Below are 26,252 nucleotides of genomic sequence, written 5' to 3'. Positions count from 1 at the left end.
TCCTATTTAAAACACTAAATTAGAGGAATATTCATTTTTCTTAATTATTTTACCCAGACGCACAATATAACATAAGTTATCAATAACAGAAATTGTAGGATTACAGTTGGACAGTAAAATGTGTTAATTTGTTCTTCAATATGGGTGTTAGGATAGGTTCTTGCTTATTATAAAGCAATGCAGGTTGAATAAATTATGAAGGAAACATTATTTTTTTCCGGACATTTGATATCGTTCAGTGATACGTAAAATCAGTAACACTAAATTTCAAGATCTGCAATCTGATCTCTTCTTCAGGTAAATAACTAACTTAACACAGTCGTAGGTGTTTGGTTGACGAATGCAGACCTAATGTGACCTGTACTTTGTAGTTCAGTTTTAATAATTAGTGTTGTGTTTAGTTTTTATTAAAATCATGTTTTAGAGTTAGTGAAGTCGAAGATAATGGTAGTTGTGATTCCTGACTTACGCGTGTCACAACGCCATGGTATGATCTGTGTATTTTAACCTAGTTTGTAATTAACTTTAATCAGATTGCAGATCTCGAAACGTATTGCTACTAATTTTTTTGTATCACTGAACAATAGAAAATTTCCGGAAAAATCCTGTTTCCTTCTCAATCCTTCCATCGCCAAAAACAAACCTCAAATAAATTATGAAGTTTAATTACTTTAATAAAGTAATAGATTCTGTTAAATCGAACCTAATTAATCCAAAGTTTTAAAAAGACCTACCATACTGCTCGTAGAATCTGCATAAAAACAACTAAACTGAATGTTTTGTACAATTTTCAAGAGTATCTCGATTTCATGGTTGCACTCTTCTCCTCCTGTCATGATCTAACATGTTTTAAGGTACGAATCCGACTCGAACTCACCGTTCCAATACCTTCCATGCCGCAGAGAACGGTGGAAAAGAAAAGTGGTAGAGTAGACCAGTCAGTAGTCACAGCAGGACGGGAGCTGATGGACGGAAGGTCCTGCATGGTGTAGTAGAAGGTGAGGGACAGCCCCGACAGGAAGAGAACGTTGGCCACGGCTGAGAAAGGAACGAGGTACTTCATCTCGTGGACCATCGCTACCGGCAGGAGGGGTAGGAAGAGTATCAACATGAACCATCGGTCGGACCAGTTGATGTTCAGATGGTTCAGGAATACCTGGAATTCAAATCTTATTATTGGTTGAATGTCAGTTACATTTGTATTTAATAAAAGAGGAATCATCATTTTTTAATTTATGTTTCCTTAAGTAATAGATAATTATATCATTACCTGCTGCATTGTAGAGGCCATGAGCAGGATGTAGATGGTGGTAGCTCCGTAATAAGTAAGGAAAAGAAAGACACTCACAAACCTCCTGAAAGCAATAATCCATACTGCAATAAAGTATATTGCAAAGTTTATAGCGGTCATTTAAGTTTGGGAAGGGTTGACTCAATGTGAATGTTGAGTTTAGCTCCCATTCACGTTCCTCTTAATGCAGCGTCTGAAATCTGACATTGTCGCAGACTTGACTCCTGGAATCTAGAGTCATTTTCGATTGAAGAAATCGAAAAGAATTAGGAGACGAAGAAGCTCAAAACGAACTGTTTCTAGTGATACTTAGGCTATAATATATTATGTAATCTAGGTAAGATACATTCTCATTGTCTCATCAGAGGAACATTCACATTTAATTGTATTGAACATAAAATTTATGTTTGCAACAAATATTTAAGTTTCACTTAAAACCATTTGCAAAGTGACAATAAGTTATTTACAACACTTAACTCAATTTATAAGTATTTTTCATTATTATTAGTTCTATAGTTCACCAATTCAAGAGTTTGTTCAAGAAAACGACTTTGAGAGCTTTTACGACTTTAGGGTTGACATAACTATAATACAAAGGAAGACCTTTTGAACGAAGACACCACTCAACTGTTCTTAGAATTATCGATACACAAGCACAACATTGAAACCTTTCTACAGAACAATTGAGTATTAAAAGCTTTCAATCCATTTATAAAATAAGGTCTCAAATGAGATATAGTCTTTAACCTAGGTTTGTAATACCTCTTAAGCAGCAACTGTTTCCATAATATTGAAAATGAATAAATATATTGTTTTACAATACACAATGATGAGAGGGAAGATTATTTTTATGGTTTTTACAAAAGATAATGAATTAGCCTACCTAGCACAGACTGAGTACTTGCGTAGACGGCAATTCTGGAAGGCTGACTCAATAGTCTCCATGTATCCGAGGGACGACTTATGGTGTATGTAACATAACTCTTGGGAGCATTTTACCTGTAAAAAAGGTTATGATTAGTAACTATTTACGTTCAATCATATTAAAGTTACCATTTCTTCTAACACAGGTTTGTCATATGTAATTTTAGTAACAGTCATTGCATTTCAGTTTATATGTTCTAGTCTTGTCCAGTATGTCCCAAGACCGATTATTAGTTTTCATTTTATTGTTTTATTTCTGATTTATTTTAAAGGCCATATTTATGACATGCTTCTTTAACTTTTAGCACTAGTGTTGTTGACAGAGTTGTTAAATTTGATACAGCAATGTTTTTCGAGTGCTTATTTTTTTTTAATCTACATAGGACAAACTGGTCGTTCATTCAAACAAAGATACCAGGAACACTCTCCTAATTAAATTATATAGTAATACAATTAAGTAAGGAAAGTCTACTATAGTCCAACATCTGTTGGATGAAAATTACAACATGAAAGAGGTATAAAATGGCCTGAAAGTTACCCATCTTTGTAATAAGGGCGGTTTATTATCAACATTGGAAGAGTAAATTTATGCAGCTTTTAGGAGTGATGAAAATATTACCATGTTAATTTAAAAATTCCAGTATAAATATATTATCATAGTCTGCATTGTTATCAGTAGAAAGGACAGTCCTCAGTCAGTCAGAACAATAACACCGCAAGCAGGACAGAACCAGCAACAGTGTTGCGTAATTCCAGTCGTTCACCAGCGTTGTCGCACTGCAACCTTCTAAATGTAACTCCGTGCGTGATTGCATTTTGTGCTAATTTATGCTAATGATATTTGTTTATTTATTTGTGTGTGTGTTGTGTTGAGAATTTTAATTTTATGACAAAGCCGTCCACCGCCACTGCTACTAAGGTCCGGCAAAGAAGGTTAACATTAGAATCAAGTCACCGTAGGAACACATGGACTTGGATTGGCTTGATGGTAGGATAAAAAACGTACATTTATTTTTGGTAATCATCGAGCCTAGGGTATCTATAATGAATTATAATATTTGCAAAATACTTTTATGGTTAACTATGTTACCAACAAGTAAATCTCGTAATAAATAAATAAGAATTGACATTAAATTATCCATACAGAACGTGTGGTGCGGATTACTACTACCTTATAAATACGAGTCAAACAAATGTCAACTTAAAATATGTTACTTTTCGATCAAACATAAGCTGAAGTACTTACGAGTATGTACGTGCCGTGTGTACAGAGAAGAGCGACAACGACGGTGCCGAAGAGGCCGAGGAGGAGGCCGCAGTTCTTGAAGGCGTCTGGCATGGCGAGGATTCCAGAACCCAGACTGGCTTTCACCACGTGAAGTAAAGCATCACACTCCCTGAAGCACACACACCAAGTACATGTTGTAACATGTTCTTCACTCAATCTTGAGTCAGAACCATAACTTGCTATTACCACATGCGGTAGAGCATCACACTCCCTGAAGCACACAAAGTAAATGTTGTAACAATGTTGCTAACTCAGTCTTGAGCCAGAACCCAGACTAGCTTTCACGACGTGCAGTAGAGCATCACACTCCCTGAAGCACAAAAAGTACTGTACATGTTGTAACAATGTTGCTGACTCAGTCTTGAGCCAGAACCCAGACTAGCTTTCACGACGTGTAGTAGAGCATCACACTCCCTGAAGCACAAAAAGTACTGTACATGTTGTAACAATGTTGCTGACTCAGTCTTGAGCCAGAACCCAGACTAGCTTTCACTACGTGCAGTAGAGCATCACACTCCCTGAAGCACAAAAAGTACTGTACATGTTGTAACAATGTTGCTGACTCAGTCTTGAGCCAGAACCCAGACTGGCTTTCACCACGTGTAGTAGAGCATCACACTCCCTGAAGCACAAAAAGTACTGTACATGTTGTAACAATGTTGCTGACTCAGTCTTGAGCCAGAACCCAGACTAGCTTTCACGACGTGTAGTAGAGCATCACACTCCCTGAAGCACAAAAAGTACTGTACATGTTGTAACAATGTTGCTGACTCAGTCTTGAGCCAGAACCCAGACTAGCTTTCACGACGTGTAGTAGAGCATCACACTCCCTGAAGCACACAAAGTAAATGTTGTAACAATGTTGCTGACTCAGTCTTGAGCCAGAACCCAGACTAGCTTTCACCACGTGTAGTAGAGCATCACACTCCCTGAAGCACAAAAAGTACTGTACATGTTGTAACAATGTTGCTGACTCAGTCTTGAGCCAGAACCCAGACTGGCTTTCACCACGTGTAGTAGAGCATCACACTCCCTGAAGCACACAAAGTAAATGTTGTAACAATGTTGCTAACTCAGTCTTGAGCCAGAACCCAGACTAGCTTTCACGACGTGCAGTAGAGCATCACACTCCCTGAAGCACAAAAAGTACTGTACATGTTGTAACAATGTTGCTGAATCAGTCTTGAGCCAGAACCCAGACTAGCTTTCACGACGTGTAGTAGAGCATCACACTCCCTGAAGCACAAAAAGTACTGTACATGTTGTAACAATGTTGCTGACTCAGTCTTGAGCCAGAACCCAGACTAGCTTTCACGACGTGTAGTAGAGCATCACACTCCCTGAAGCACAAAAAGTACTGTACATGTTGTAACAATGTTGCTGACTCAGTCTTGAGCCAGAACCCAGACTAGCTTTCACTACGTGCAGTAGAGCATCACACTCCCTGAAGCACAAAAAGTACTGTACATGTTGTAACAATGTTGCTGACTCAGTCTTGAGCCAGAACCCAGACTGGCTTTCACCACGTGTAGTAGAGCATCACACTCCCTGAAGCACACAAAGTAAATGTTGTAACAATGTTGCTGACTCAGTCTTGAGCCAGAACCCAGACTAGCTTTCACGACGTGTAGTAGAGCATCACACTCCCTGAAGCACAAAAAGTACTGTACATGTTGTAACAATGTTGATGACTCAGTCTTGAGCCAGAACCCAGACTAGCTTTCACGACGTGTAGTAGAGCATCACACTCCCTGAAGCACACAAAGTAAATGTTGTAACAATGTTGCTGACTCAGTCTTGAACCAGAACCCAGACTAGCTTTCACCACGTGTAGTAGAGCATCATACTCCCTGAAGTACACATCAAGTACATGTTGTAACATGTTCTTGACTCAATATTGAGTCAGAACCAAAACTTGCTATTACCACATGCGGTAGAGCATCACACTCCCTGAAGCATACACCCAGTACATGTTATAACATGTTATTCACTCAATCTTGAGGTACAGAAAGATTGCTTGTAACAGGATTGGCTTAGGGTGAATTGATTTTCACTTGAATGTGGTCCTGGCTACATCTAGGCATGAATGTTGTTTGGGTTGCTTAATAATAATGCCTGGTCCTGGTATACTATTTCTGTCTTCGTTAAGTGATTGTTAATCTAACATTGGCTTGACAAAGGTTAAAGAGATCTACTTCAACGTTGAATTTTTATGGGTTTTCGGATTTTGATAGTTAATAGAGTACATTTGGGAGTGCCGATGGCCGAGCGGTCTAAGTCGTTGGACTTTGGGTCTGAGTTAGAGATAACGCAGGTTCAAATCCTGTCAGTGACCATTGCACTTTTTATCAGTATCATCAACCTTGTACTGTATCGACTCTCCCCCTTATTCTGTTTGATAAGATCTTCGCACAGGCCAGTGGCCCATGAGGGCGGACAGAATAAGGCTTAAAAGGGGATCGGCCTCTCCTTTAAAAAAAAAATAAATAAAATAAAATAGTTAATAGAGTGCAGTTAAAAATCAAGGTTGATAATTACTTTGATTTTTAAAAACAATAACTTATAAGAGCCTGCAATAATGAGACAGTCTTCAATGCCGCAGTCTCCAAATTGGGCTTCTCGTGCAATTAGTATTACTAATTTATTAATTCTAATACACAAGTTTCAGTTGAACTATTAATTTCAGTGACACTGAATATTAGCTGATCAATAATCCCTAGTCTATTGAATGCCACAAAATGTTGCAAACTAAAATAAAGAAATAAAGCACAACAAAATAAACGACAATATAAACAATAGCGGCAAATGCCGGCTTACAGGTCTTGCCATTGACACAATCCAAACATAATATAGTCTAACCATTAGAAGAAATGCTACAATAGGAGTTGATGCTATTAAATCTTAAATTTGGTAAGAGTATTTTGATTTATTTTCGCTTGATGATAAACCTAAACATGGGATTTATCCTAAAATGAACCCATGAATTGGGTTTTTCTGTTACTTAGTGTAAGTATCAAAATCCAATAATAGAGGGGACTGTATACAAACATTTAGAGCATACTCACTTTCCTCTTGAAGTAATACTAAAAAAACCCCTATCTTCCTGGACATAGCCAATCCAGTCTTACTTGCAAATTGTGCTCACGGCGGTAGGCAAAAGGTTAACGAATTGCTAACTAATATTATATGCAACGGAATTCCGAAAAATGTTGGAGTGACTCCAGTTCTATTATTCGTGTTTTATTACGCAGGTACAATGATATCATGAACTAAAACAATATCGTTGATCGCAAATAAATTCCATATGCATACACAACTAAGCCCAGCAATATAAACAGCTGAATACAAGGCGTTTCAGACCACCCGTCTCAAATGTCTAACGGCGAAACGGCTAACTGCTGGTATTTAGATTAAACGGATTCTGTTCTAAATCAAACCTAATTTTTTTTAATTTTAACTGTGTAAAAATACAGGGTATTCCAAAAACACAGGGTCCCATGTTAGAACCTCAAAACTTTCAAATGCTAGTACACGTCAAATGATCAATTTAAGTTTTCAAATAATTTTCATCACTATTTACTTATTAGTTTAAATTACAATTTATGTGGATGTGAACCGTCTGAGATAGATAACATCAATTTCAAGTGACAAACCTTTAAACTTGAATTTAATGTCAGACAAGGATTCTTTTATATATTTGCATTAACAAACAAATATATATGCTTAATATGCGAGTAAAACATTCTACAGTGTATGGAATCTAAATGCTACAGCTTAAGAGAAACATGTAATATGCATACACGAATGTAACTGTGGGAAAATACGCACGTTGTGGCCAAGGGATCATCCCGGATTATGTGCCTGCTTCGTACCTCGCGTTCGTCGCTCCTTTCGCTTGTGTTCAACTCCAACCTGTAAAAATATTTGGTGGGATAAAATATAAATTTTATAACATTTACAACACATATTTCATTTTATTTATCAATGCTAATTTAAAACTAAATTTAGCTATCGATATTTTCTGTTTTACGGAAAATGTGTAGTTCAACGTGTTTACATTTCAGGTAAATTATTTACAAATTAATAAATCTAAATTATGTTAAATACGAAAAATATTGTATTTAAAAACATTTGTGGTTTACATTGTTTTATACTTAACAAAATTATATTCCACATTTTACTTTTATACGAAATTATATGAAACAAAAATATCTAAAATAACAAATAATGTGCAGTAACCATATGTATTGATATAAATCGTTTTCTTATTTTGTATGAAAACTATTGTATTTTCAAATATGATTTACTGTATAATTATTCTAGAATGAACCAGCTCAGTTTGTATATAACAGTTTGGCATCAATTACTTTTTACAGGAAAACATTGTAAATTACTTATTCTTGATGTATGCTATCTTATTGTTCCTAGTTTTCACACATTTGTTATATTTTATAGAAAATTTAATAATTATAATTCGTATGAAAGGATAAGAGCATTTTGGTCATTTTCCACCGTCTATATATTATAAAAACACTACGTTTTTCAAGACTTCAATCTACCACCGTCCTCAGGTATCTTCCTTAAACATAAGGTCAGCCATAAACAACAAATTAAAAACAAAAACGCAAGTCAAAGAGTGAATTATTCAGACAAGTAAGCAATAATCAAAATTAAAAAATTCCAAATTACACGACAACTTTAGTATTATCTTAGAATAAAGTTTTTATGTATTTATATTTAAACTAGCCTTCCTAATTTGAATTCATCTTTGAAAATAATATGGATTTTGTACAGGTTTAAATTAGTTTACAAGTTATTTTTAACAGTCATGTGACAAAGTAATCAATTTATGCTTAACCTTAGCTAATTCTTAAGATATTCAGTGTAAAAGTGCGGAAATCCTAGAAACTAGCTGAACCTAAATAAATAAAACTCATTAATTACCTGAAATTCACGTAAATATTTTATAAACAGACGGTAGCCTTTGAAATAGATAGCTTTGGCCATTAAACATTTTCAGTATAACCATAATTAATATTTATAGCCGTTAACCCAAAATTATCCATTAAAGTTTGCAAAAGGATATGCAACGGAGTATCGTTTCTTTAAGGTGAGTTTATTTTCCAGCTTTGAATAAGGTAATAATTTTCATAAAGGCTGGGAGCTTTCAAGCTTTATAGCATTTAGAGACCGGAAGCTCCAATTGGCCAGAACCTCACAAGCAGAAAGCTCCCACAAGATAAGGAGTTCCTGTTGCCCGGTAGTTCTCAGACAATGCGATATCCTGGAGGCTCCGGCCAGGGAGTTTTCAGAAATTAGGAGTTGTAATAGTATGAGTCATCCACATTAGCAGCATACTGTAGTATAATAATAGACACCGGTCGCTTTCCGTTTGTGCATTCCTCGTGGTTGTTTAGCGGGGTGCCTACATTTTGGAGGATACCACTAACACGCACACAGGCGATGTTAACTGCCTAATCTGTAAATACAGGAGCGTTTGCTTACCGGTCGATGCTACGCTAAAAAAACGTACAAGGCACCTTTGGCTTAAAATAAACGCTTGAACTTGTAATTCAAGAAATAATTTCAAATCATTAAATGGTGTTTTATTTTGGAAGCGTTTTCAGAAGCCCTTAATGAAAAGTTTGTTAAGGCGCATTTATTAATGTAAGTATTATTCAATTCAATAATAAACTTAAACGTTTAAGGCAAAACAAACAAGAAATTAAATTTATTAAAACAACCATTTTGTAACTAAATTTTATGTTTTTTAAGGTCAAATTTTATATGAACAGATAATCTGCATATAATATTATTGTAACTATAGTATAAACTATATGCACAAAATGCTCAAATATTCATAGAATTCACAGTTTTGTGTATAAGAAAAACCTACATTTATTTTAGTAGAAATTGAATTACAATGCACTGTAAACGTTCCTTTTACGTTTACCATTTCCGTTCGCAGAAAATAATTAATTATTTAGTACATTTATTACAAGCAGTATAATATTGGAATTTTATTCGTTTGATTTAATTTTTTTTTCTCAATAATCTACTTTTCTAAATTACGCCATTCATTTTTACATTTTCACAAAATAGTAGGAATTATTTTATTTACTTAATTTTATTGCTTTCCAACATCTAATATATATTAGATGCATTTATCGAATACATTTAAAATTACCGAGCAAATTTCACTAGGAACTGCATACAAAAAGAATTAATTAACAAAATTGAAATAGGTTTAGCTAAAAGGGAGGTCAAAGTTCAGATTTCCTCTCGATGAAAATATCCTCTACACCTTTATCTTCATCTGAGGCTGCAGATAATCCTAAGCGCCCTTTTTGAAGCACAAAATCTTTTCCATAGAGGGTTCAGAAGCCGCCCCAAAGCGTGATTGAATAACTAAGAACCGGGTAATTTTTTTACGAAATATACTATTTTTAACGTTTCTTTGTTTAAGAATCTAGATGAATATAAAAGGTAGATACAGTTTCTTTTATTAAACTATGTTTATTGATCCTGAAATCGTAGGTTTAAATCGCCCCAACACCAAGGTAGTATAGCGCTCCAGTTGCCGTAAACTCGAATTAGGAACTCCAATATTGTCTTAACACCAATATATTGTTTGGAGTATAATATGGTCTGCGGTCCACGATCGTCGACCTCTGCATGTTGCGCGTTGCATGTTCATGCTAATCAGCCTATGTAATCAATCAAGCAATTAATCTACCAAAACATGTGCGCTAACCACATCCCCGTATGTTGACAACCCGTTATACAATCTCTGACGCACGGTGTTGATAGTGACCATGTGGACGAGATTTTAAAGTATACAAATATCAAACCTACTCACCTTATAATTCAGTTTTATTTTATTTTATTAAAATCAGTTAATATAAATTCCAGAGATAATACGAGAAAGCGAGTAAATGTAAAATGCTAAAAAGTTAAAAATAACTAATCGCACAAGCTAATGGAGGAGGATTCCTAGAAATACTTCACATTCCCGTCTTCAATGTAAATGTGATATCAACTTAATGTATTCTTAATAAATGTATGTATTTATTAGCAACTATATTTTATCATAAAACTCGATTAAGTACAATAATGTTTTAAATAAAGGAATTCATTTACTGGTATTAAATGACGGCTTTATATTTCTATTACAATTTTATGAGCTTTGCGCCATATTCGTATATTATGAAATATATTGTTATTTAACCATCAGGAATGATACAATATTAATTTTGTCACAGACTACCTAAAATATTGGAATCGGAGTGGAGAGATACAAATATTATTATATGTGGCGTTATATAACAGCTCCAAATAAAATGTTAATGTGAGATAGTTTACATAGAAAATCATTCAGTATTAAATCCTTCGGATATGACATAATATTTAATAACTATCGATATTACTAATGGTTAAATTGCTGAAATCATACTTGAAGAATTGTTTTTTTTATTTTCGTTTAGAATAATCACTACGTATTTATTGCAAGGGAATAAAAATATATGTTCAAGTTTAAATGTTCAATTCATGAGTCTAAAAATATCCCCACCTTCAACAAAAGTAATTTAATTTTAATTTAACGTTACACGCATGTAAATAGGCATGTATAATTAAAATTTGATTTACCTTCCCGGTGAAGTAAATTAATTCACAAATAGAGTGAATGATGGCGTAACAGGCTCCTGTGAGATTTAATGTTTCATTTTAAGCGAGACATGTCAAATCGCATTATTGAAAAATAAATTCAACACATTACCTTGATGAAAAAATTGCATCTTCCCGCAGACAACACAGAAACGATAAAATAATGTTTTGCGTTTTGAATAGTTAGGCTACATTTATTAGTTTGAAGTTCCGTGTTACAATCTCTTATAAGTGTACCGAGTTTGTTTAAAATCTATTTGTTCTAATATTTTATCGTTGTCATCGTGGTTGCCATAAAATAAAAGTAAAAAATCCACTAACGATCAGCCAAATCCCAAGGATTGACATTCACCATCATCGAACACAATACAGAAATGAAGTTTCAAAATATTAAATGTCAGTTTGTTTTATACCGTACGGACAGACAGACAAATAAAAACATAGCTAGATAAATTAAAATTGAATTTTTCAGCCCATTGAGTCATAGACTTCACTGACCCTTAGCCAATTGTAATTCTTCATTGGTGTTGGTAATTTTATTTTAAAATCGAAAATTTGATAAAGTTTAAATTTACTTACAGAAAAATAGTGGTGACAACAAACTACACGTAATATTAATTATTTTATCAGTACATTCTATACTTAGCTGCCTTATTGTCAGCAATCCTTTTTATGAATTTAAAATCAAATTACCTAATAAGTTTATAATTTTTAATTGTGATGCCTTTATTTTCAGCAAAAACTTAATCACACCTGACCTGAACAATTTTAATATTTATTGAAAATTTTTGAAAAAGATCTTTAATAAATCATTAATTAACATCCTAGTATTCTATGACACTTACCCATCTATTATTTTGAAGATTTAACGTAAAGTAATTTAAAATGTATTAAATCACGTAGGTAACCAAAGAGTGTTTACAATTTGACCCATTCCATTTCAGTGCTTTTAGAATTAATAATAATAAATTTGTCTGAACTTCAAAATCTACGAAGCGAAATGTGTCACATGCAAGCATGTAAACTTTAATTAGCTCCGTTATTTCAACACTACGTTATATTAGTAACTAATTTGTCATACCAATGACGCACATACATTGTATAAATATTGAAAATAAAGGCACAAAAGCGTATCATAGTTCGGTAATTTAAAATTAATTCACTTTTAATTACTTTCTATGTTCCACGATTTTGGTTTATTATGTAGGGAGTGTGTAAATGATAAAAACGACCTTTCTCTGAACAATAATTGTAGTTTCTTTTTTGAAATTCTTTCGTTTCTTCATATTACATGCTTCGTTGCTTCGTAAAGGTTTATGGAGAAATATTTCCACAAAGATATCTGTATAGTAAATTTTGAATATCGAAAATAATTTGTCATTACTCTGTATGGTAATGGGCTACTTTACAGTGCTCTTAAAGGCGATATCTGCAAAAATTATCGTTTACCTCTTCCCAAAAATTAATTTCCCTTTGTCAATAATTCTTTCTCTATATAAACATCTCTTTCCCAGTATTACACATTTAAATTCGCGCTTTGGCCAATAGGACCATATATTTTAAACAGCTATTTTAATATCAAAATGAATTATAAAGTAGTGCTACGTTTCTGTTGGAAGAAGAATATTCCTAGAATTTGAAATGTCTCATAAACTTCTAAAAACTTTCGTGTGTCATTTTGCATCGTTCAATATTCTCTCGAAATTCTATTGCGGACCTCCATAGCATTTTCCACGCTCGACCCCTTGCGAGTAAATGCAATCTCGCCCGCAGGCCTAAACTTTCGAGCCTAGTAATGAAATGTATTACTTCGTATATACAGTGATATTATACTAAGCATTTTTCACTTATGAATATGAAAAAAATATTCTATATGCACTTCGTTACGTTGAGTTATAGAACTTAACTTTAAATTAACTTGACTTAACTTTTTTAATACTTTAAAAATTCTATAAGTATATGAAGATCTCTTGGTTATCACTTTGCATTATAAAGATAAATAAAGGTCTGAAATAAATATAAACAACAATATTGAGTACTGTTAATGCATACATAATATGGACGTAAGCTTATCTTAAGCTGCCTCTTTTCTAAATGTAAATAAAAAATCATTGGTTATGAGAACGTATGTAATGTTTGTGATAGGCCTACACAAATTCAATATCCTTGGTGTTGAAGTGGAGACTGAATTTGCTAAACTGTTTTTACCGTGTTCGCTCAATTAATCAAGAGAGTGGAGAGGTGTTTGATTGGAATCACATACGTTTCATTTAAACTGGCTCCATTAGGTGTTCAATAGCAATCTGACAGCTCCCTTGTGAAACAATCCATTTATTGGTTTTTATATTAGTGACTTTTCTTACATAACGCAATTGGATTCCGAAATTATGTAATATTTTTACTTTATATATATAATTACTTCATACATATAATGTAAAAAATTCCATGTGATTTGAGACTTATGAGATATACAATAATTCTTTTTTTTTAATGAGTTAGCAAAAAGCAAAATAAATAAATATTGTGTTAGTAATTGTAGTCCTTGCGGAGCAAGTAGTTTTTGTGATTCAACGTTTATTAAAATTAAATTCGGCTTATTGCCATTTATACAAATTTTATTAATGTAAATAAAAGTCATTTGACAGGTATTTGGTCTTCCGATCATATGTTAGTTTGGTTATTTAAACGCATATGTGGCAGATAAGACCAATTAAACAGGTGTGAGGGCTTTTTGGTGTTATGGTAGCACTTTCACCCGGCAAGTGAGAGATCCGGGTTCGAGTCCCAGCGGTGCAAGTACTTTTTGTGATTCAATGTTTATTAAAATTAAATTCGGCTATTTCCATTTATACAAATTTAATTAATGTGTATGTATATATATATATATATATATATATATATATATATATATATATATATATATAAGTATTAAGTATAAGTGTAAGTATTAAGAACACATTATTTATTTACTTTGTTTTTTGTAAAGCAGATTTTAGCTAAATTTTGTTAAAATAGGATTAATGTACGTCTCATAAGTCTCACAAATTAAAAAGTTGCTTTGACATGGAATTTTTAAAATTCCAACCTTTTGCAAATATACCATATTCAGAGGTACAACATTTTCAGCGTCACATAAGGGTTATCATTGGTAAAACGATGACTTCATTGCAAACCCGTCTTCCTTTATACAAATTGTTACTGAAGTCTTGAAAGGCTTTGACGACATTGATAGTATTAGCTTTGGCTATATTAGTAGGTTGATAATTGTATTTATTTTTATTTTTAGAAAATTAAGGTCTAATGTAATTCATAGCCTGTGTTCTCGTATTATATATAAGTTTACTCAGCGAGGTGGCAGCACTAGGTAGACTGAAGTATTCTATTGATTTAGAACCTCCTTTTCAGAATTCATTATAAAATCCTGGGTTATTTAATACCTCAGAAAGATTCATTTCTGGCTGGTTTGTAACTTCCAGTTGAAACTAAACTGGGTACAACAATAACCGATGTTTCACTTAAATGGCAACCTTGTGGATGTCCAGCGCACTAACTGGAAATTTCGAGATATTGAGGTACAATGGGAGATCGATAGGTCTAGTCTAACTGCTGATAAGGACTGTTACAGTTGGTGGGACTCCTAAGTGTTAAGTGCTGTTGCTGGCCTAGACATAAGGATGTGCCACCCTCTGTCTGATTTGTCTGGAGAGGATGGTTTAGAGCTGGCTTCCCCTTCTTCCAAGGAGACCTGACTGATTAATGAGCAAAACCCTTCTTCACTTCTTGACAGGAAGCGGCCGCTACCCCTAACCTTTCCTATCCAGAACATCCTTTCATTACGGAAGCAATACACAGATCCTTTTGGGGCTAAGTGCATTTTCTTAGCCTCTTGTCCAAAGAGAACAAAAAATGTAATACCTGGTTTCTTGTTTCTCATTGTTGCTTCTCCGCTTGCAACGACAGTATCTCAAAAGAGTATACTAATACATAATTGTACTGCGTGTATATATCGTTTGGATATTTAGATACATCGTCTAATTAGGCACGCACTAATTATTAGCACACTAGGCAGGGTATTGACCAACTGTACGGTTCTACAGTGAAACCCATAAACCGCAACATATGTGTGGTAAGGACGTGGTTCGAACATGTGGTCTCCCAACTCAGCATTCACCACAATATACAGCTTAACTTCCGTGAATTGAAGGTTGAGATGGATGGAAAGATCTTCTCCTACTTCGGCTCTAACATGGACAACGTCCTTTCCGACTGTTTGAACAAACATTTGTTTAAAGAATGTTCTCAATAGATTGAGTAATGAATTAGCTGTCATAATGATTATAAATAAATATCACTTGCACGAAATCGGAAATAAAACTAAATTTAACATTAGGTTTAAAAAATACTGTCTTATTTTTGAGGTTCAGGACTAAATTTGCATGATTTTTATTCGTGTAAAACCATTTTTTTTTTTTTTTTTTGTTTATATAAAACAAAACTTTTCAACTTAGTATTATCCACAAGCAAGAGTTCTTCAAAGTAAAGTTTGTTCAACACAGATGACTTTTTTATAAGAGATAAACTCCTAAAAATGTGTAACTATTAAATTCTAAATAGTCTCTAAAAGTCTGTAAATTTTTATACCGCCTGCTATTCAATAAAACAAAAAATGCTGTTTTGCTGTTCGTATTACAAACATAAAAATTCTTTAAAACATTCCGAATCTATATATTTACTCTTAACGGCTCTTATAGTACAAATAAAAAATGGTATTGATTTAAAATTAAACATAGCTAAATTTGCAAGTTTATAGAGTAAAATATACAGTTTAGTGATAGTTTTTACAAATATAGCTACAGCAATGATATGATTTATTGTTGTAATTATTTGAATGGGTTATTTCGATACTGTTGCCATCTTGAATAGTATATTTTTTGGTAAGTTTAAGAATTTGGAAAGGTTTTATTCATAATCTATAAAAGTTGTAATTTGAGTGTTAGTGAAACCTACTTATTACTCGTGGGGTTGGAAATATTTCTTTTTGTCTGCCTGTCAAGGTGATGTCAAGAAACAAACTAATCTATAGACTTGAACAACAAACTGTGTAAAACCATATTATTGAAAATTGACACGTTCGTAAAACAAAAAAGAAAATATAGAGTCAATTTTAAAAATCTGTGGCAACACGTAAATTTAGTCTCGTACGTCATAGGACTCTTGCTAGCTTTCCTAATTTACGGAACAAAAATGAAAACATATCATGAGGCAAGATATCTCGAGAAATATTGCATATTTACAAGTTGAATTTTCATTTCTACATAGATGTGACTAAGTGTTCTGTAATGGTACATGTCCAACCATGTAATTGATCTGAGCGTCATTGAAGCCAATTAATCTTTAGGCTAACACACTTTCTCTTTTGTTTTCAGAAAGGATTGAAACATTACTTTTAGTTGTAAGTGAATCTCCGTCTAAGCGAACGGAGGACATTTAAAGAATGAAACATTGCCGTCTATCATCAAATATTTCAAATTACAGTTTAAATTGCATAACTCATATTCAATTCTGCCATTTTACCTCAAGTTCACACGTAACTTTACATCATATACCAATTTACAAATTAAAAACTTCTCGTTTGTTTAAAACTTGTGTATCCAGTTTAACAATTCGTTCGATTTTGTTCGATTGAATATTCAAAGATAAGAGACGGATGTAGTGAAACAACTAGAGTTTCATCTCATAAGAACAATGATAAACTTGAAACATTTTTACCACATTATTTTCAGTCGTAAATGTATGGGAAATTAATACGCGTCAAAACCATTTGTTACATTTTAAATTCAGTAACCTATAAAACTATTTAAAGAAGTTTTTAGATGCGTACTTTTTTGTACCTTTAAAATAAGGCATCTCCCATACATAATTTTACGTCTAACATAAGGTAATAAAATAGAAAGAAATTTAACATTATTCGCATGAGGCTAAATCAAATTGGTCACCAGTACTTTTAGCTCTTAATTAGCAAAACAAACAATTGAGCACAAGTCCAGAACACATTAATCTTTGTGTGCGAAACACACTTTTCATGTAGGAATTATGCAAATTATGCTACTCCTTAAACTTAATAACATTAGCGTGTTCATTACGTTGTTAAAACATAGGCACATGTTTAGAAAACTTATGTCATACTAGTTTTTTAGAAACTTTGAAAGTTGCATAAAATCACTTTTCGTGCTGATACAACTTTAATTAAACTATTAAACACTGTTTTAAATAACAAAACTTTTACTGGAACGTGCGATAATATTAATCAGAGTAATTTAAATCAATGTTATGGAAATGTATTGCACATGGATGGATATTCATAACATTTAATATTCAAAACGAATAGAAATAACATTTTCAACTTACGTCGTGTGGTTGTCTTCATTTGTGGTTTTAGATTTCGTTTCCGCAGTCATGTTCACTTTTTAATAAAAAAACTCCGATAAACAAAGTATAAACTACTACAAGGTATACTAACGTTTTAAACAAACATTGAAAAGTTGAAAACTACAATTTACTCAAGCCTGGAACAAGCCCTTGGAGCTTTTACATGGCACAGCTTGCACTAATTGAGTTCTGCGCTCTCCGGCCACCAAGGTCCAATTAATTGACATCATAACACATCGCCGTTATCGATTCCAACACCCGTGTTGATACAGACCGCAGTGACGCTATCTCATGTACATCTATTCTAGATTGTTGTGCCAGCTACCTATTAAGCCCGTCTATTTGGTACTTTTAAATAACATAATGGTACCTGATACATTGTACCAGTTTCTTCTTATTGGAATCAAATACTTAATTTATAAACAAACGTTCCAATAACTATGAAATCTTTTTGTAAGGCCTTTTGCGTTCAGTTTTGGGTCTGATGATGTGTTCCTTGAAAGCGAAAGTCCTCCCAAAATTAAAATTCCGTAATTATTGGAGCATTTGTTTATAAATTAAGAAATGGTATTTATAGAAACATTTAAGAGCGTTATAAAATCTTTGAATTATGTGAAAACACATTTTAGAGCAACGTAAATACGGTTAAAATTCCATCTCGAGTATAGACTTTTACATATTATATTTTCAGAAAGTAGTTTACCGATTTTCATCATAGCTGAGCTATTATCTAAGTCAACTTTTACTATAAACAGAAATTTATAAACCTATTGGATACAACTGTATTTTGGTATATTTTGTGTGTATTTCGATTTTGGTTATGGTTGTGTATATTTTGATATCGTTAAAACCCATAATGACGTCCAACAGTTTCGACTAGTACACGATATGACGTATAATATGATTTAGATACACTTGAAGCACCTTCAATCTATGAGTGCTATCTATTTGTAATTTATTAATATTACGAATCTTTTTTAAAATGCAATATTATATATATATATATATATATATATATATATATATATATATATATATATATATATATATATATAAAAGAGAATTATTACACTAACAGGCCCTAACTTTAATCAGTTCCAGAGGTCAAAGTAAACTTCACAGGATTTCATCAGTTCTGGTAGTAAACTCTTGGTATACTATAAGGGATTTTTTATTAGTGGCTAAGACCTTATATTGCGGACAATTATGAGTTACGGAAAACTATTATTTTTGGGCAACTTTCAACGTTTATTGGACGGTTAGGCATAGATTACAGAACTAGCTTTATTTCTGGCTCAGTATTATAGAAGCCTATCACTCTAGGAGCTGTCCAAATTTCTCTTAATTCTGTCTGTTTTCCTGGACTATGTCTTTAAAATTGGTCGAATCATACACTTGGAAATTGGCACATGTACATACGCAACTTTTTGTTCGTCTCAGCAAATATAGTTTTCTACAAGTTATTTCAATGAAAAATTAAGTTATATACTTGAAATTTTGTTATCAGTTAGAAAAGCCCAAAAAACATTTTTCAGCCTGTTGGTCTGTCTGTCCTCAGCAGGGTGCCTCAAGAACACAATTGTGGTATAGACTTGACATTTTGCTACCAGTTAGAGAGCCCCACACAAACTCTTCTTCAGAATGTTGGTCTGTCTGTCCTCCGCAGGATGCCTCAAGAACAAATTGTAATATAGACTTGACATTTTGCTACCAGTTAAGAGAGCCCACAGAATTCTTCTTCAGTATTTTGGTCTTTCTGTCCTCCGTAGGATACCTCGAGAACAAAATTGTGCTATAGACTTCACATTTTGCACCAGTTAGAGAGCCCACAGAATTCTTCTTTCAGTATTTTGGTCTGTCTGTCCTCCGCAGTATACCTCAAGAACAAAATGTGATATAGACTTCACATTTTGCTACCAGTTAGAGAGCAAACACAACTCTTCTTCAGCCTGTTGGTCTGTCTGTCCTCCGCAGGATGCCTCAAGAACAAATTGTGGTATAGACTTGACATTTTGCTACCAGTTTAGAGAGCCCACACAACTCTTCTTCAGCCTGTTGGTCTGTCTGTCCTCCGGAGTGATGCCTCAAGAACAAATTGTAATATAGACTTGACATTTTGCTACCAGTTAGAGAGCCCACAGAATTCTTCTTCAGTATTTTGGACTGTCTGTCCTCCGCAGGATACCTCAAGAACAAATTTGTGATATAGACTTCACATTTTGCTACCAGTTAGAGAGCCCACACAACTCTTCTTCAGCCTGTTGGTCTGTCTGTCCTCCGCAGGATGGCCTCAAGAACAAATTGTGGTATAGACTTGACATTTTGCTACCAGTTTAGAGAGCCCACACAACTCTCTTCAGAATGTTGGTCTGTCTGTCCTCCGGAGGATGCTCAAGAACAAATTGTAATATAGACTTGACATTTTGCTACCAGTTAGAGAGCCCACAGAATTCTTCTTCAGTATTTTTGGTCTTTCTGTCCTCCGTAGGATACCTCGAGAACAAATTGTGCTATAGACTTCACATTTTGCTACCAGTTAGAGAGCCCATACAACTCCTCTTCAGCCTGTTGGACTGTCTGTCCTCCGCAGGATACCTCAAGAACAAATTGTGATATAGACTTCACATTTTGCTACCAGTTAGAGAGCCCACACAACTCTTTTTCAGCCTGTTGTCTGTCTGTCCTCCGCAGGATGCCTCAAGAACAAATTGTGGTATAGACTTGACATTTTGCTTACCAGTTAGAGAGCCCACACAACTCTTCTTCAGAATGTTGGTCTGTCTGTCCTCCGGTGGATGCCTCAAGAACAAATTGTAAATATAGACTTGACATTTTGCTACCAGTTAGAGAGCCCACAGAATTCTTCTTCAGTATTTTGGTCTTTCTGTCCTCCGTAGCATACCTCGAGAACAAATTGTGCTATAGACTTCACATTTTGCTACCAGTTTAGAGAGCCCACAGAATTTCTTCTTCAGTATTTTGGTATGTCTGTCTTCCGCAGGATACCTCAAGAACAAATTGTGATTTAGACTTGACATTTTGCTACCAGTTAGAGAGCCCATACAACTCCTCTTCAGCCTGTTGGTCTGTCTGTCCTCCGCAGGATGCCTCAAGAACAAATTGTAATATAGACTTGACATTTTGCTACCAGTTAGAGAGCCCACAGAATTCTTCTTCAGTATTTTGGTCTTTCTGTCCTCCGTAGGATACCTCGAGAACAAATTGTGCTATAGACTTCACATTTTGCTACCAGTTAGAGAGCCCACAGAATTCTTCTTCAGTATTTTGGTCTGTCTGTCCTCCGCAGTATACCTCAAGAACAAAATGTGATATAGACTCTTCACATTTTGCTACCAGTTAGAGAGCCCACACACAACTCTTCTTCAGCCTGTTGGTCTGTCTGTCCTCCGCAGGATGCCTCAAGAACAAATTGTGGTATAGACTTGACATTTTGCTACCAGTTAGAGAGCCCACACAACTCTTCTTCAGCCTGTTGGTCTGTCTGTCCTCCGGAGGATGCCTCAAGAACAAATTGTAATATAGACTTGACATTTTGCTACCAGTTAGTGAGCACACAGAATTCTTCTTCAGTATTTTGGACTGTCTGTCCTCCGCAGGATACCTCAAGAACAAATTGTGATATAGACTTCACATTTTTGCTACCAGTTAGAGATAGAGCCCACACAACTCTTCTTCAGCCTGTTGGTCTGTCTGTCCTCCGCAGGATGCCTCAAGAACAAATTGTGGTATAGACTTGACATTTTGCTACCAGTTAGAGAGCCCACACAACTCTTCTTCAGCCTGTTGGTCTGTCTGTCCTCCGGAGTATACCTCAAGAACAAATTGTGCTATAAACTTGACATTTTGCTACCAGTTAGAGAGCCCACAAATTTATTCTTCAGTCTGTTAGTCGGTTAGTCCTCCGCAGGATACCTAAGAGCAAATTGCGATATATACGTGTAATTGGTTTTGAAGCTTAGTTTTTACATCGTGTTTAATGGAGGATATTCTTTCTTGGAATTTGTAATTTTAATGAAGCGTAACTGTCCTCAGAGCAAATTTGCTATCAGTAAAGAAGTTAGCAAAATTCCTCTTTTTTGTATGTTCGTATAAACTAGTAATAGGTTTAACGGTTTCCAGTCTACTTAGTTAGAAGTCGTTTCAAACTTAAAAATAATGACAAAACTTTAGTTTTTCTGAATTTTTTTCGAAAACTTATCATTGCCTTTCCTTGAATGTGTTCAGTAAAATCGTATAACACATAGTTGTACACATATATTTCACACGATCTATTTTTCATAAATAAAAGTTTTTTTACCATAGTATATGTTTTTTTTCAATTAATGTACTATTTTATATTGGCATATCTGTTTTCCACCGTATTGTTTAAAATGCACATCTAAGAATTGAGCTTTTATTTTATGTAACAATCAAACACATACGAAGGTATTCACATAAGCGATATACATATACTAAGGGATTGGTACGAAGATCATCACTATTCTAGGTATCATAATAAAATACACTAAGCACGGCAAGGCTCATCCGTTATGAAATATACTAGTTAAAATACAACTATTGAGCCATTGATATGCGCGATCATCCTGGCATTTTTCCATGAACGGTGGGCGGCTTAACGAAATAAAATTAATGATTTATCATGTAGAATCGATATTTATACTGTGTTGTAATTAATTGTTCATAGCGTTCTATTATTATATTTTATCATCTCTATTTCCTATTTATTCCATAACAAAGGTGATCCCTTAGCCTCAGCCTCAGCAACCTCTCCACAGTTCGTTTTATCCATAGAAAATCTCTAAAGGCCTTACACATCAAACGTCTCGTCATGCCAAACACAGCTGATGTTTAATTAGTAACTGCTTCGGCGTAAACACGGTCACGCCAACGTGGGACTCAAGAGTCCCACACACCCGGTTTTAAAGACTGGCGTGGGGCTCTAAAGTCCCACGCTTTATTTGATTTGCAAAATTAATTTAACCCTAGTGTATTCGCAATAAACATCAAATGTATCTTACGGAATTTTTAAATGGGTTTAGTGCTTTTTAAACACACAAAATTTGTAAGCTTTGTTGCAACATAAAATACTAAATATTACAAAATTAATAAAACCATGATCACCACGACGTGTTTTTTAAGGCCCTGGCGACGTCTTACATGCCTCATTCAAATACAAAGCTATAAGGAAGACTTATTTCCCCCGCTACAACAGTTCACAATTTCGAATTTAGTGATAGCGTTCACAAAGCCTTGATGTGAGTTGATTCGCTATGCCCTGGGTAGAAAGCGATTTCAGAGATAGTGATGATGGATTACTATTGTTGTATTCAGTTTCAGAAAGGTATAAATGGGTTCATCGTATAGACAAGACGAGAGTTAAATTTGGCTAATATTTTAATTTAATGAAAGACTTTTGTCGTGGTAACAAGAACAGAAATGTATAGTATATGAAACCTGATAAGGCGTAATTCTAACGAATCTACTAAATTTGAGGAAATTTATTTATATAAAAAATTAATTATTAAACCCTGTGTTTAAATGATCTTATTGCAATTCAGAAAAATTGTATTTCAATTACTTTTATGTAGGATATTTTACTTTTTTGTAGGGAATTATTTGATCTGTGTTTTTCTTTTGTAATTGAATCCTACATGACTCTACAGACAATGAAACATATCCCATTATTAAAATCATACCTTACAAAGATATGCATTACAATAGACAAAATATAACACATTTTGAAAATATCCTTTAATAGATTCAATGACTTTTGGTTGTCTTACATTCAGCCAAGAATGTAAGAATGCTTCTGAAAAAATACCAACTGAGATTGTTACATGAATTAAAGGAGCTGTGGGAGTAAACGCATTGGGTGTGCCGATTTCCAAGCGGTCTAAGACTTCGGACTTAGATCTGAGTTAGCGCGTTCAGATTCTGTCTATGATCGTTACACTGTTTATGAGTACCATCGACCTTGTACTGTAGTAACTTTCCCTCTTATTCTGTTTTATAAAATCCTCGCACTGGCCGATGGCCCATGAGGCCGCTTAGAATAAGACTTAAAAGGGGATCGGCCTCTCCTTTTTATATAAAAAAGCAAGTTTCCTTTGTCATACCATAAGTATAAATTAGAACCATATGAACATTTCTAATATTAATTCATATAAATTCTCATTTGTATTCTAAATATAATTTATAGTATGGTTAGGAGTTAAGATGGCCGTGGATGTCATAATGAATTATTTTGTTCGATGACAATAACAATTTGATTCCAGTTATTATTGAAGAATCTTGTACATTTATAAACAATCAAATAACTGTAATGTTTGCTCGTATGGGATTCAGTTCCTTGAGAGAGATTTTATAAAACAAAATACAGGATTATTCAAACCGAAATATGTAAAAAATAAGGTTAATTTATTTAAAAATAAAGAGTTAAAAGTCGAGAAAACTGTAAAAACAAATCGTTTTGTATTAAAAAAAGTTTTCAATGACGTTACAAAGATTTTAAAATGCACTATAAAATGTCTTTAAATGCTAATAACATCACTAACAAAATCGAGTGAACATCAAAACACGAAACTGTTTTCTTGCTTTGTGGCAGCCATTTATAACCGGTTGTTTAACCAAGGAACTAACTACATTTACAGTGCAAACTTTAGTTAATTTGACACCGCTAGATGTCAGTTCAAACGTTATTTCATCTTCAGATAAATACACTTAGTTAATAGCAGGCATTGTGGCTTTTTCTCTCCGTTTCTCCCTTTTTATAATAGTTTAGGGACATCTGAAGCTGAGTTGCGCAGCTATTATATGTACCGAATGGACAAAAAAAATCGGGTTGGAGATCTCGTAGCTTGTAGTAATTAATACACAGTATTGCGAAGTCTAATTATGTCAAATAAAACCTTCAAGCTCCACTTCTAGATGTTTAAAACCACATTTTTACTTCCAACGTGGTTGCCAAGATATAGAAATAATTAACTAAAATGATATCTTTGGAGGTGGGCCTGGTGGTTCTAGTATTCTATGGAGCTGTTTCTACGAACTAAATCACTTAATAAAACTTTAAAATGACTTTCTTTCACATTGATGTCGACTTACACTCGCGGCGTCAGCATCTTGGCTCGACAATGCAGCTGTAGTCATGAAAAGGAAGATTGAATCAAAGTAGTCCACAAAGAAGAATCATTGCTGGAGTCAAGAACTCGATGGTAAACTAAAAGTTCAACTCAAAGTACTTGGTCTCACGGACAAGGCGCGTCGAACGGTTGCATAGTTCAAGGCAAAGAAAATTACAACGCGTGCCAAAAAAGTTATTATTCCGCCAAGAATTTATCTCCAAAAACATCGGAGAATATAATACAAAGTAGTAATGAATAATAGGGCTGCGAAAATACATATATAATGCACTAAATTACGGTACAACAAAATGAACCATATTGCACCGTTCTTCAATATAATCTGGATATTTACACAGTGACTATCGGTGATATTCATATTGAGAATACTAATCTTTTTGTAGAGTATATTGAATTTAAAAATTAAACTTGTCATTTTAATGCATTGATTTATAAAGTTTCCTCAACTCTGTGGCTATTTGTCTGCAAATTAATTAAGCTTAATTTTGCACCGCTCTTTCAATAACCTTATAAAATATCAGCTAGAATCCTAGTTGGGTTTCGATAAAAATAACCCAGTCTAGATTAAAACCGAAGTTAAAATTAAAACACCAGTATAAGACAGGCACAGGAAAACATAGCCAAACAAAACTGTATGTTTATACTTTTATTGTGAAGGCATCAATGATAGAGTTGACACTCGTGATGGTGCCTGTGATGGTAGCGAACACCCAGACAATAAGGATAGCGGTGGCCTTGATGATGGTGAAACCACAAGGTTTACTGATCTGGTCCCAGTAGGTGGCCAACTCCGTCACAGTAGGCAGCATGAGGCCGACTCCGTTGAACCCCACGGCGCCCACCAGTGACACCATGGGAGCCAGATGAGGCAGGGAGATCGCTATTAACACTGGACAGAAATTTTGCATGATTATACTCTATTTAACACTATTATCATGTATAAAACGGTTGGAAATCATTCAATTGTTTATACGTTAGATAAAAAAGTCTCTAGTGGACTGTCAACAATAACTTATCAAGAACGTAAATATTGAAAATATGGAACACGACTACATTGCCATTTTCCATTATTGAATGTAACTATGTAGATGCTATTTGCACAAATCTATAAATAAATATATGATAACATAATGCGATTGATCGGCTTTGACTGCCATGGCAGCATAATATCAATACTACTAGAAATGTCAATCAGAGTTAACATCATCTGTTAAACAGGGCGAATGTTTTCGATAAACTTCAAAATGCAGCCCAATGACCTAATTTAGATATTTAACGCTTCTCCTCTATACTTAAACGCTAAAACTTATGTACTACAACCATTACATATCACGTTACTATTTTTATCCCTTAAGCAATGGATTTAATAATATAATCAACCTTCTTATTCTTTGTAATAACATTTAATTTCTGTAGTTATATTTTAATATTGTTTATCGTATGCGATTAAGAATAAAGAGAGAATTAAGAGATGGAGAGAATAAAGAATTTC

At 34.1% G+C, this 26,252-nt stretch overlaps 1 protein-coding gene across 1 annotated transcript in view; it reads right to left on the bottom strand.

Annotated features, from left to right (window-relative positions):
• Positions 1–26,252, bottom strand: part of LOC124363376 — a 76,968-nt gene that overhangs the window by 32,944 nt on the left and 17,772 nt on the right. Inside the window, exons 10-16 of the mRNA XM_046818627.1 lie at positions 25,401–25,649; positions 17,577–17,631; positions 7,332–7,415; positions 3,462–3,612; positions 2,175–2,290; positions 1,271–1,355; positions 878–1,156 (exon numbers count right to left, since the gene is read on the bottom strand). Of these exons, the coding sequence (XP_046674583.1) occupies positions 878–1,156; positions 1,271–1,355; positions 2,175–2,290; positions 3,462–3,612; positions 7,332–7,415; positions 17,577–17,631; positions 25,401–25,649 (1,019 nt within the window). The remainder of the gene's footprint in view (positions 1–877; positions 1,157–1,270; positions 1,356–2,174; positions 2,291–3,461; positions 3,613–7,331; positions 7,416–17,576; positions 17,632–25,400; positions 25,650–26,252) is intronic.

Source organism: Homalodisca vitripennis, chromosome 5 (genome assembly GCF_021130785.1).
Source record: "Homalodisca vitripennis isolate AUS2020 chromosome 5, UT_GWSS_2.1, whole genome shotgun sequence".
NCBI lineage: Eukaryota > Metazoa > Arthropoda > Insecta > Hemiptera > Cicadellidae > Homalodisca > Homalodisca vitripennis.
Note: the sequence above shows the minus strand (reverse complement) of the source record. Positions and strands in the feature narration are given on the sequence as shown.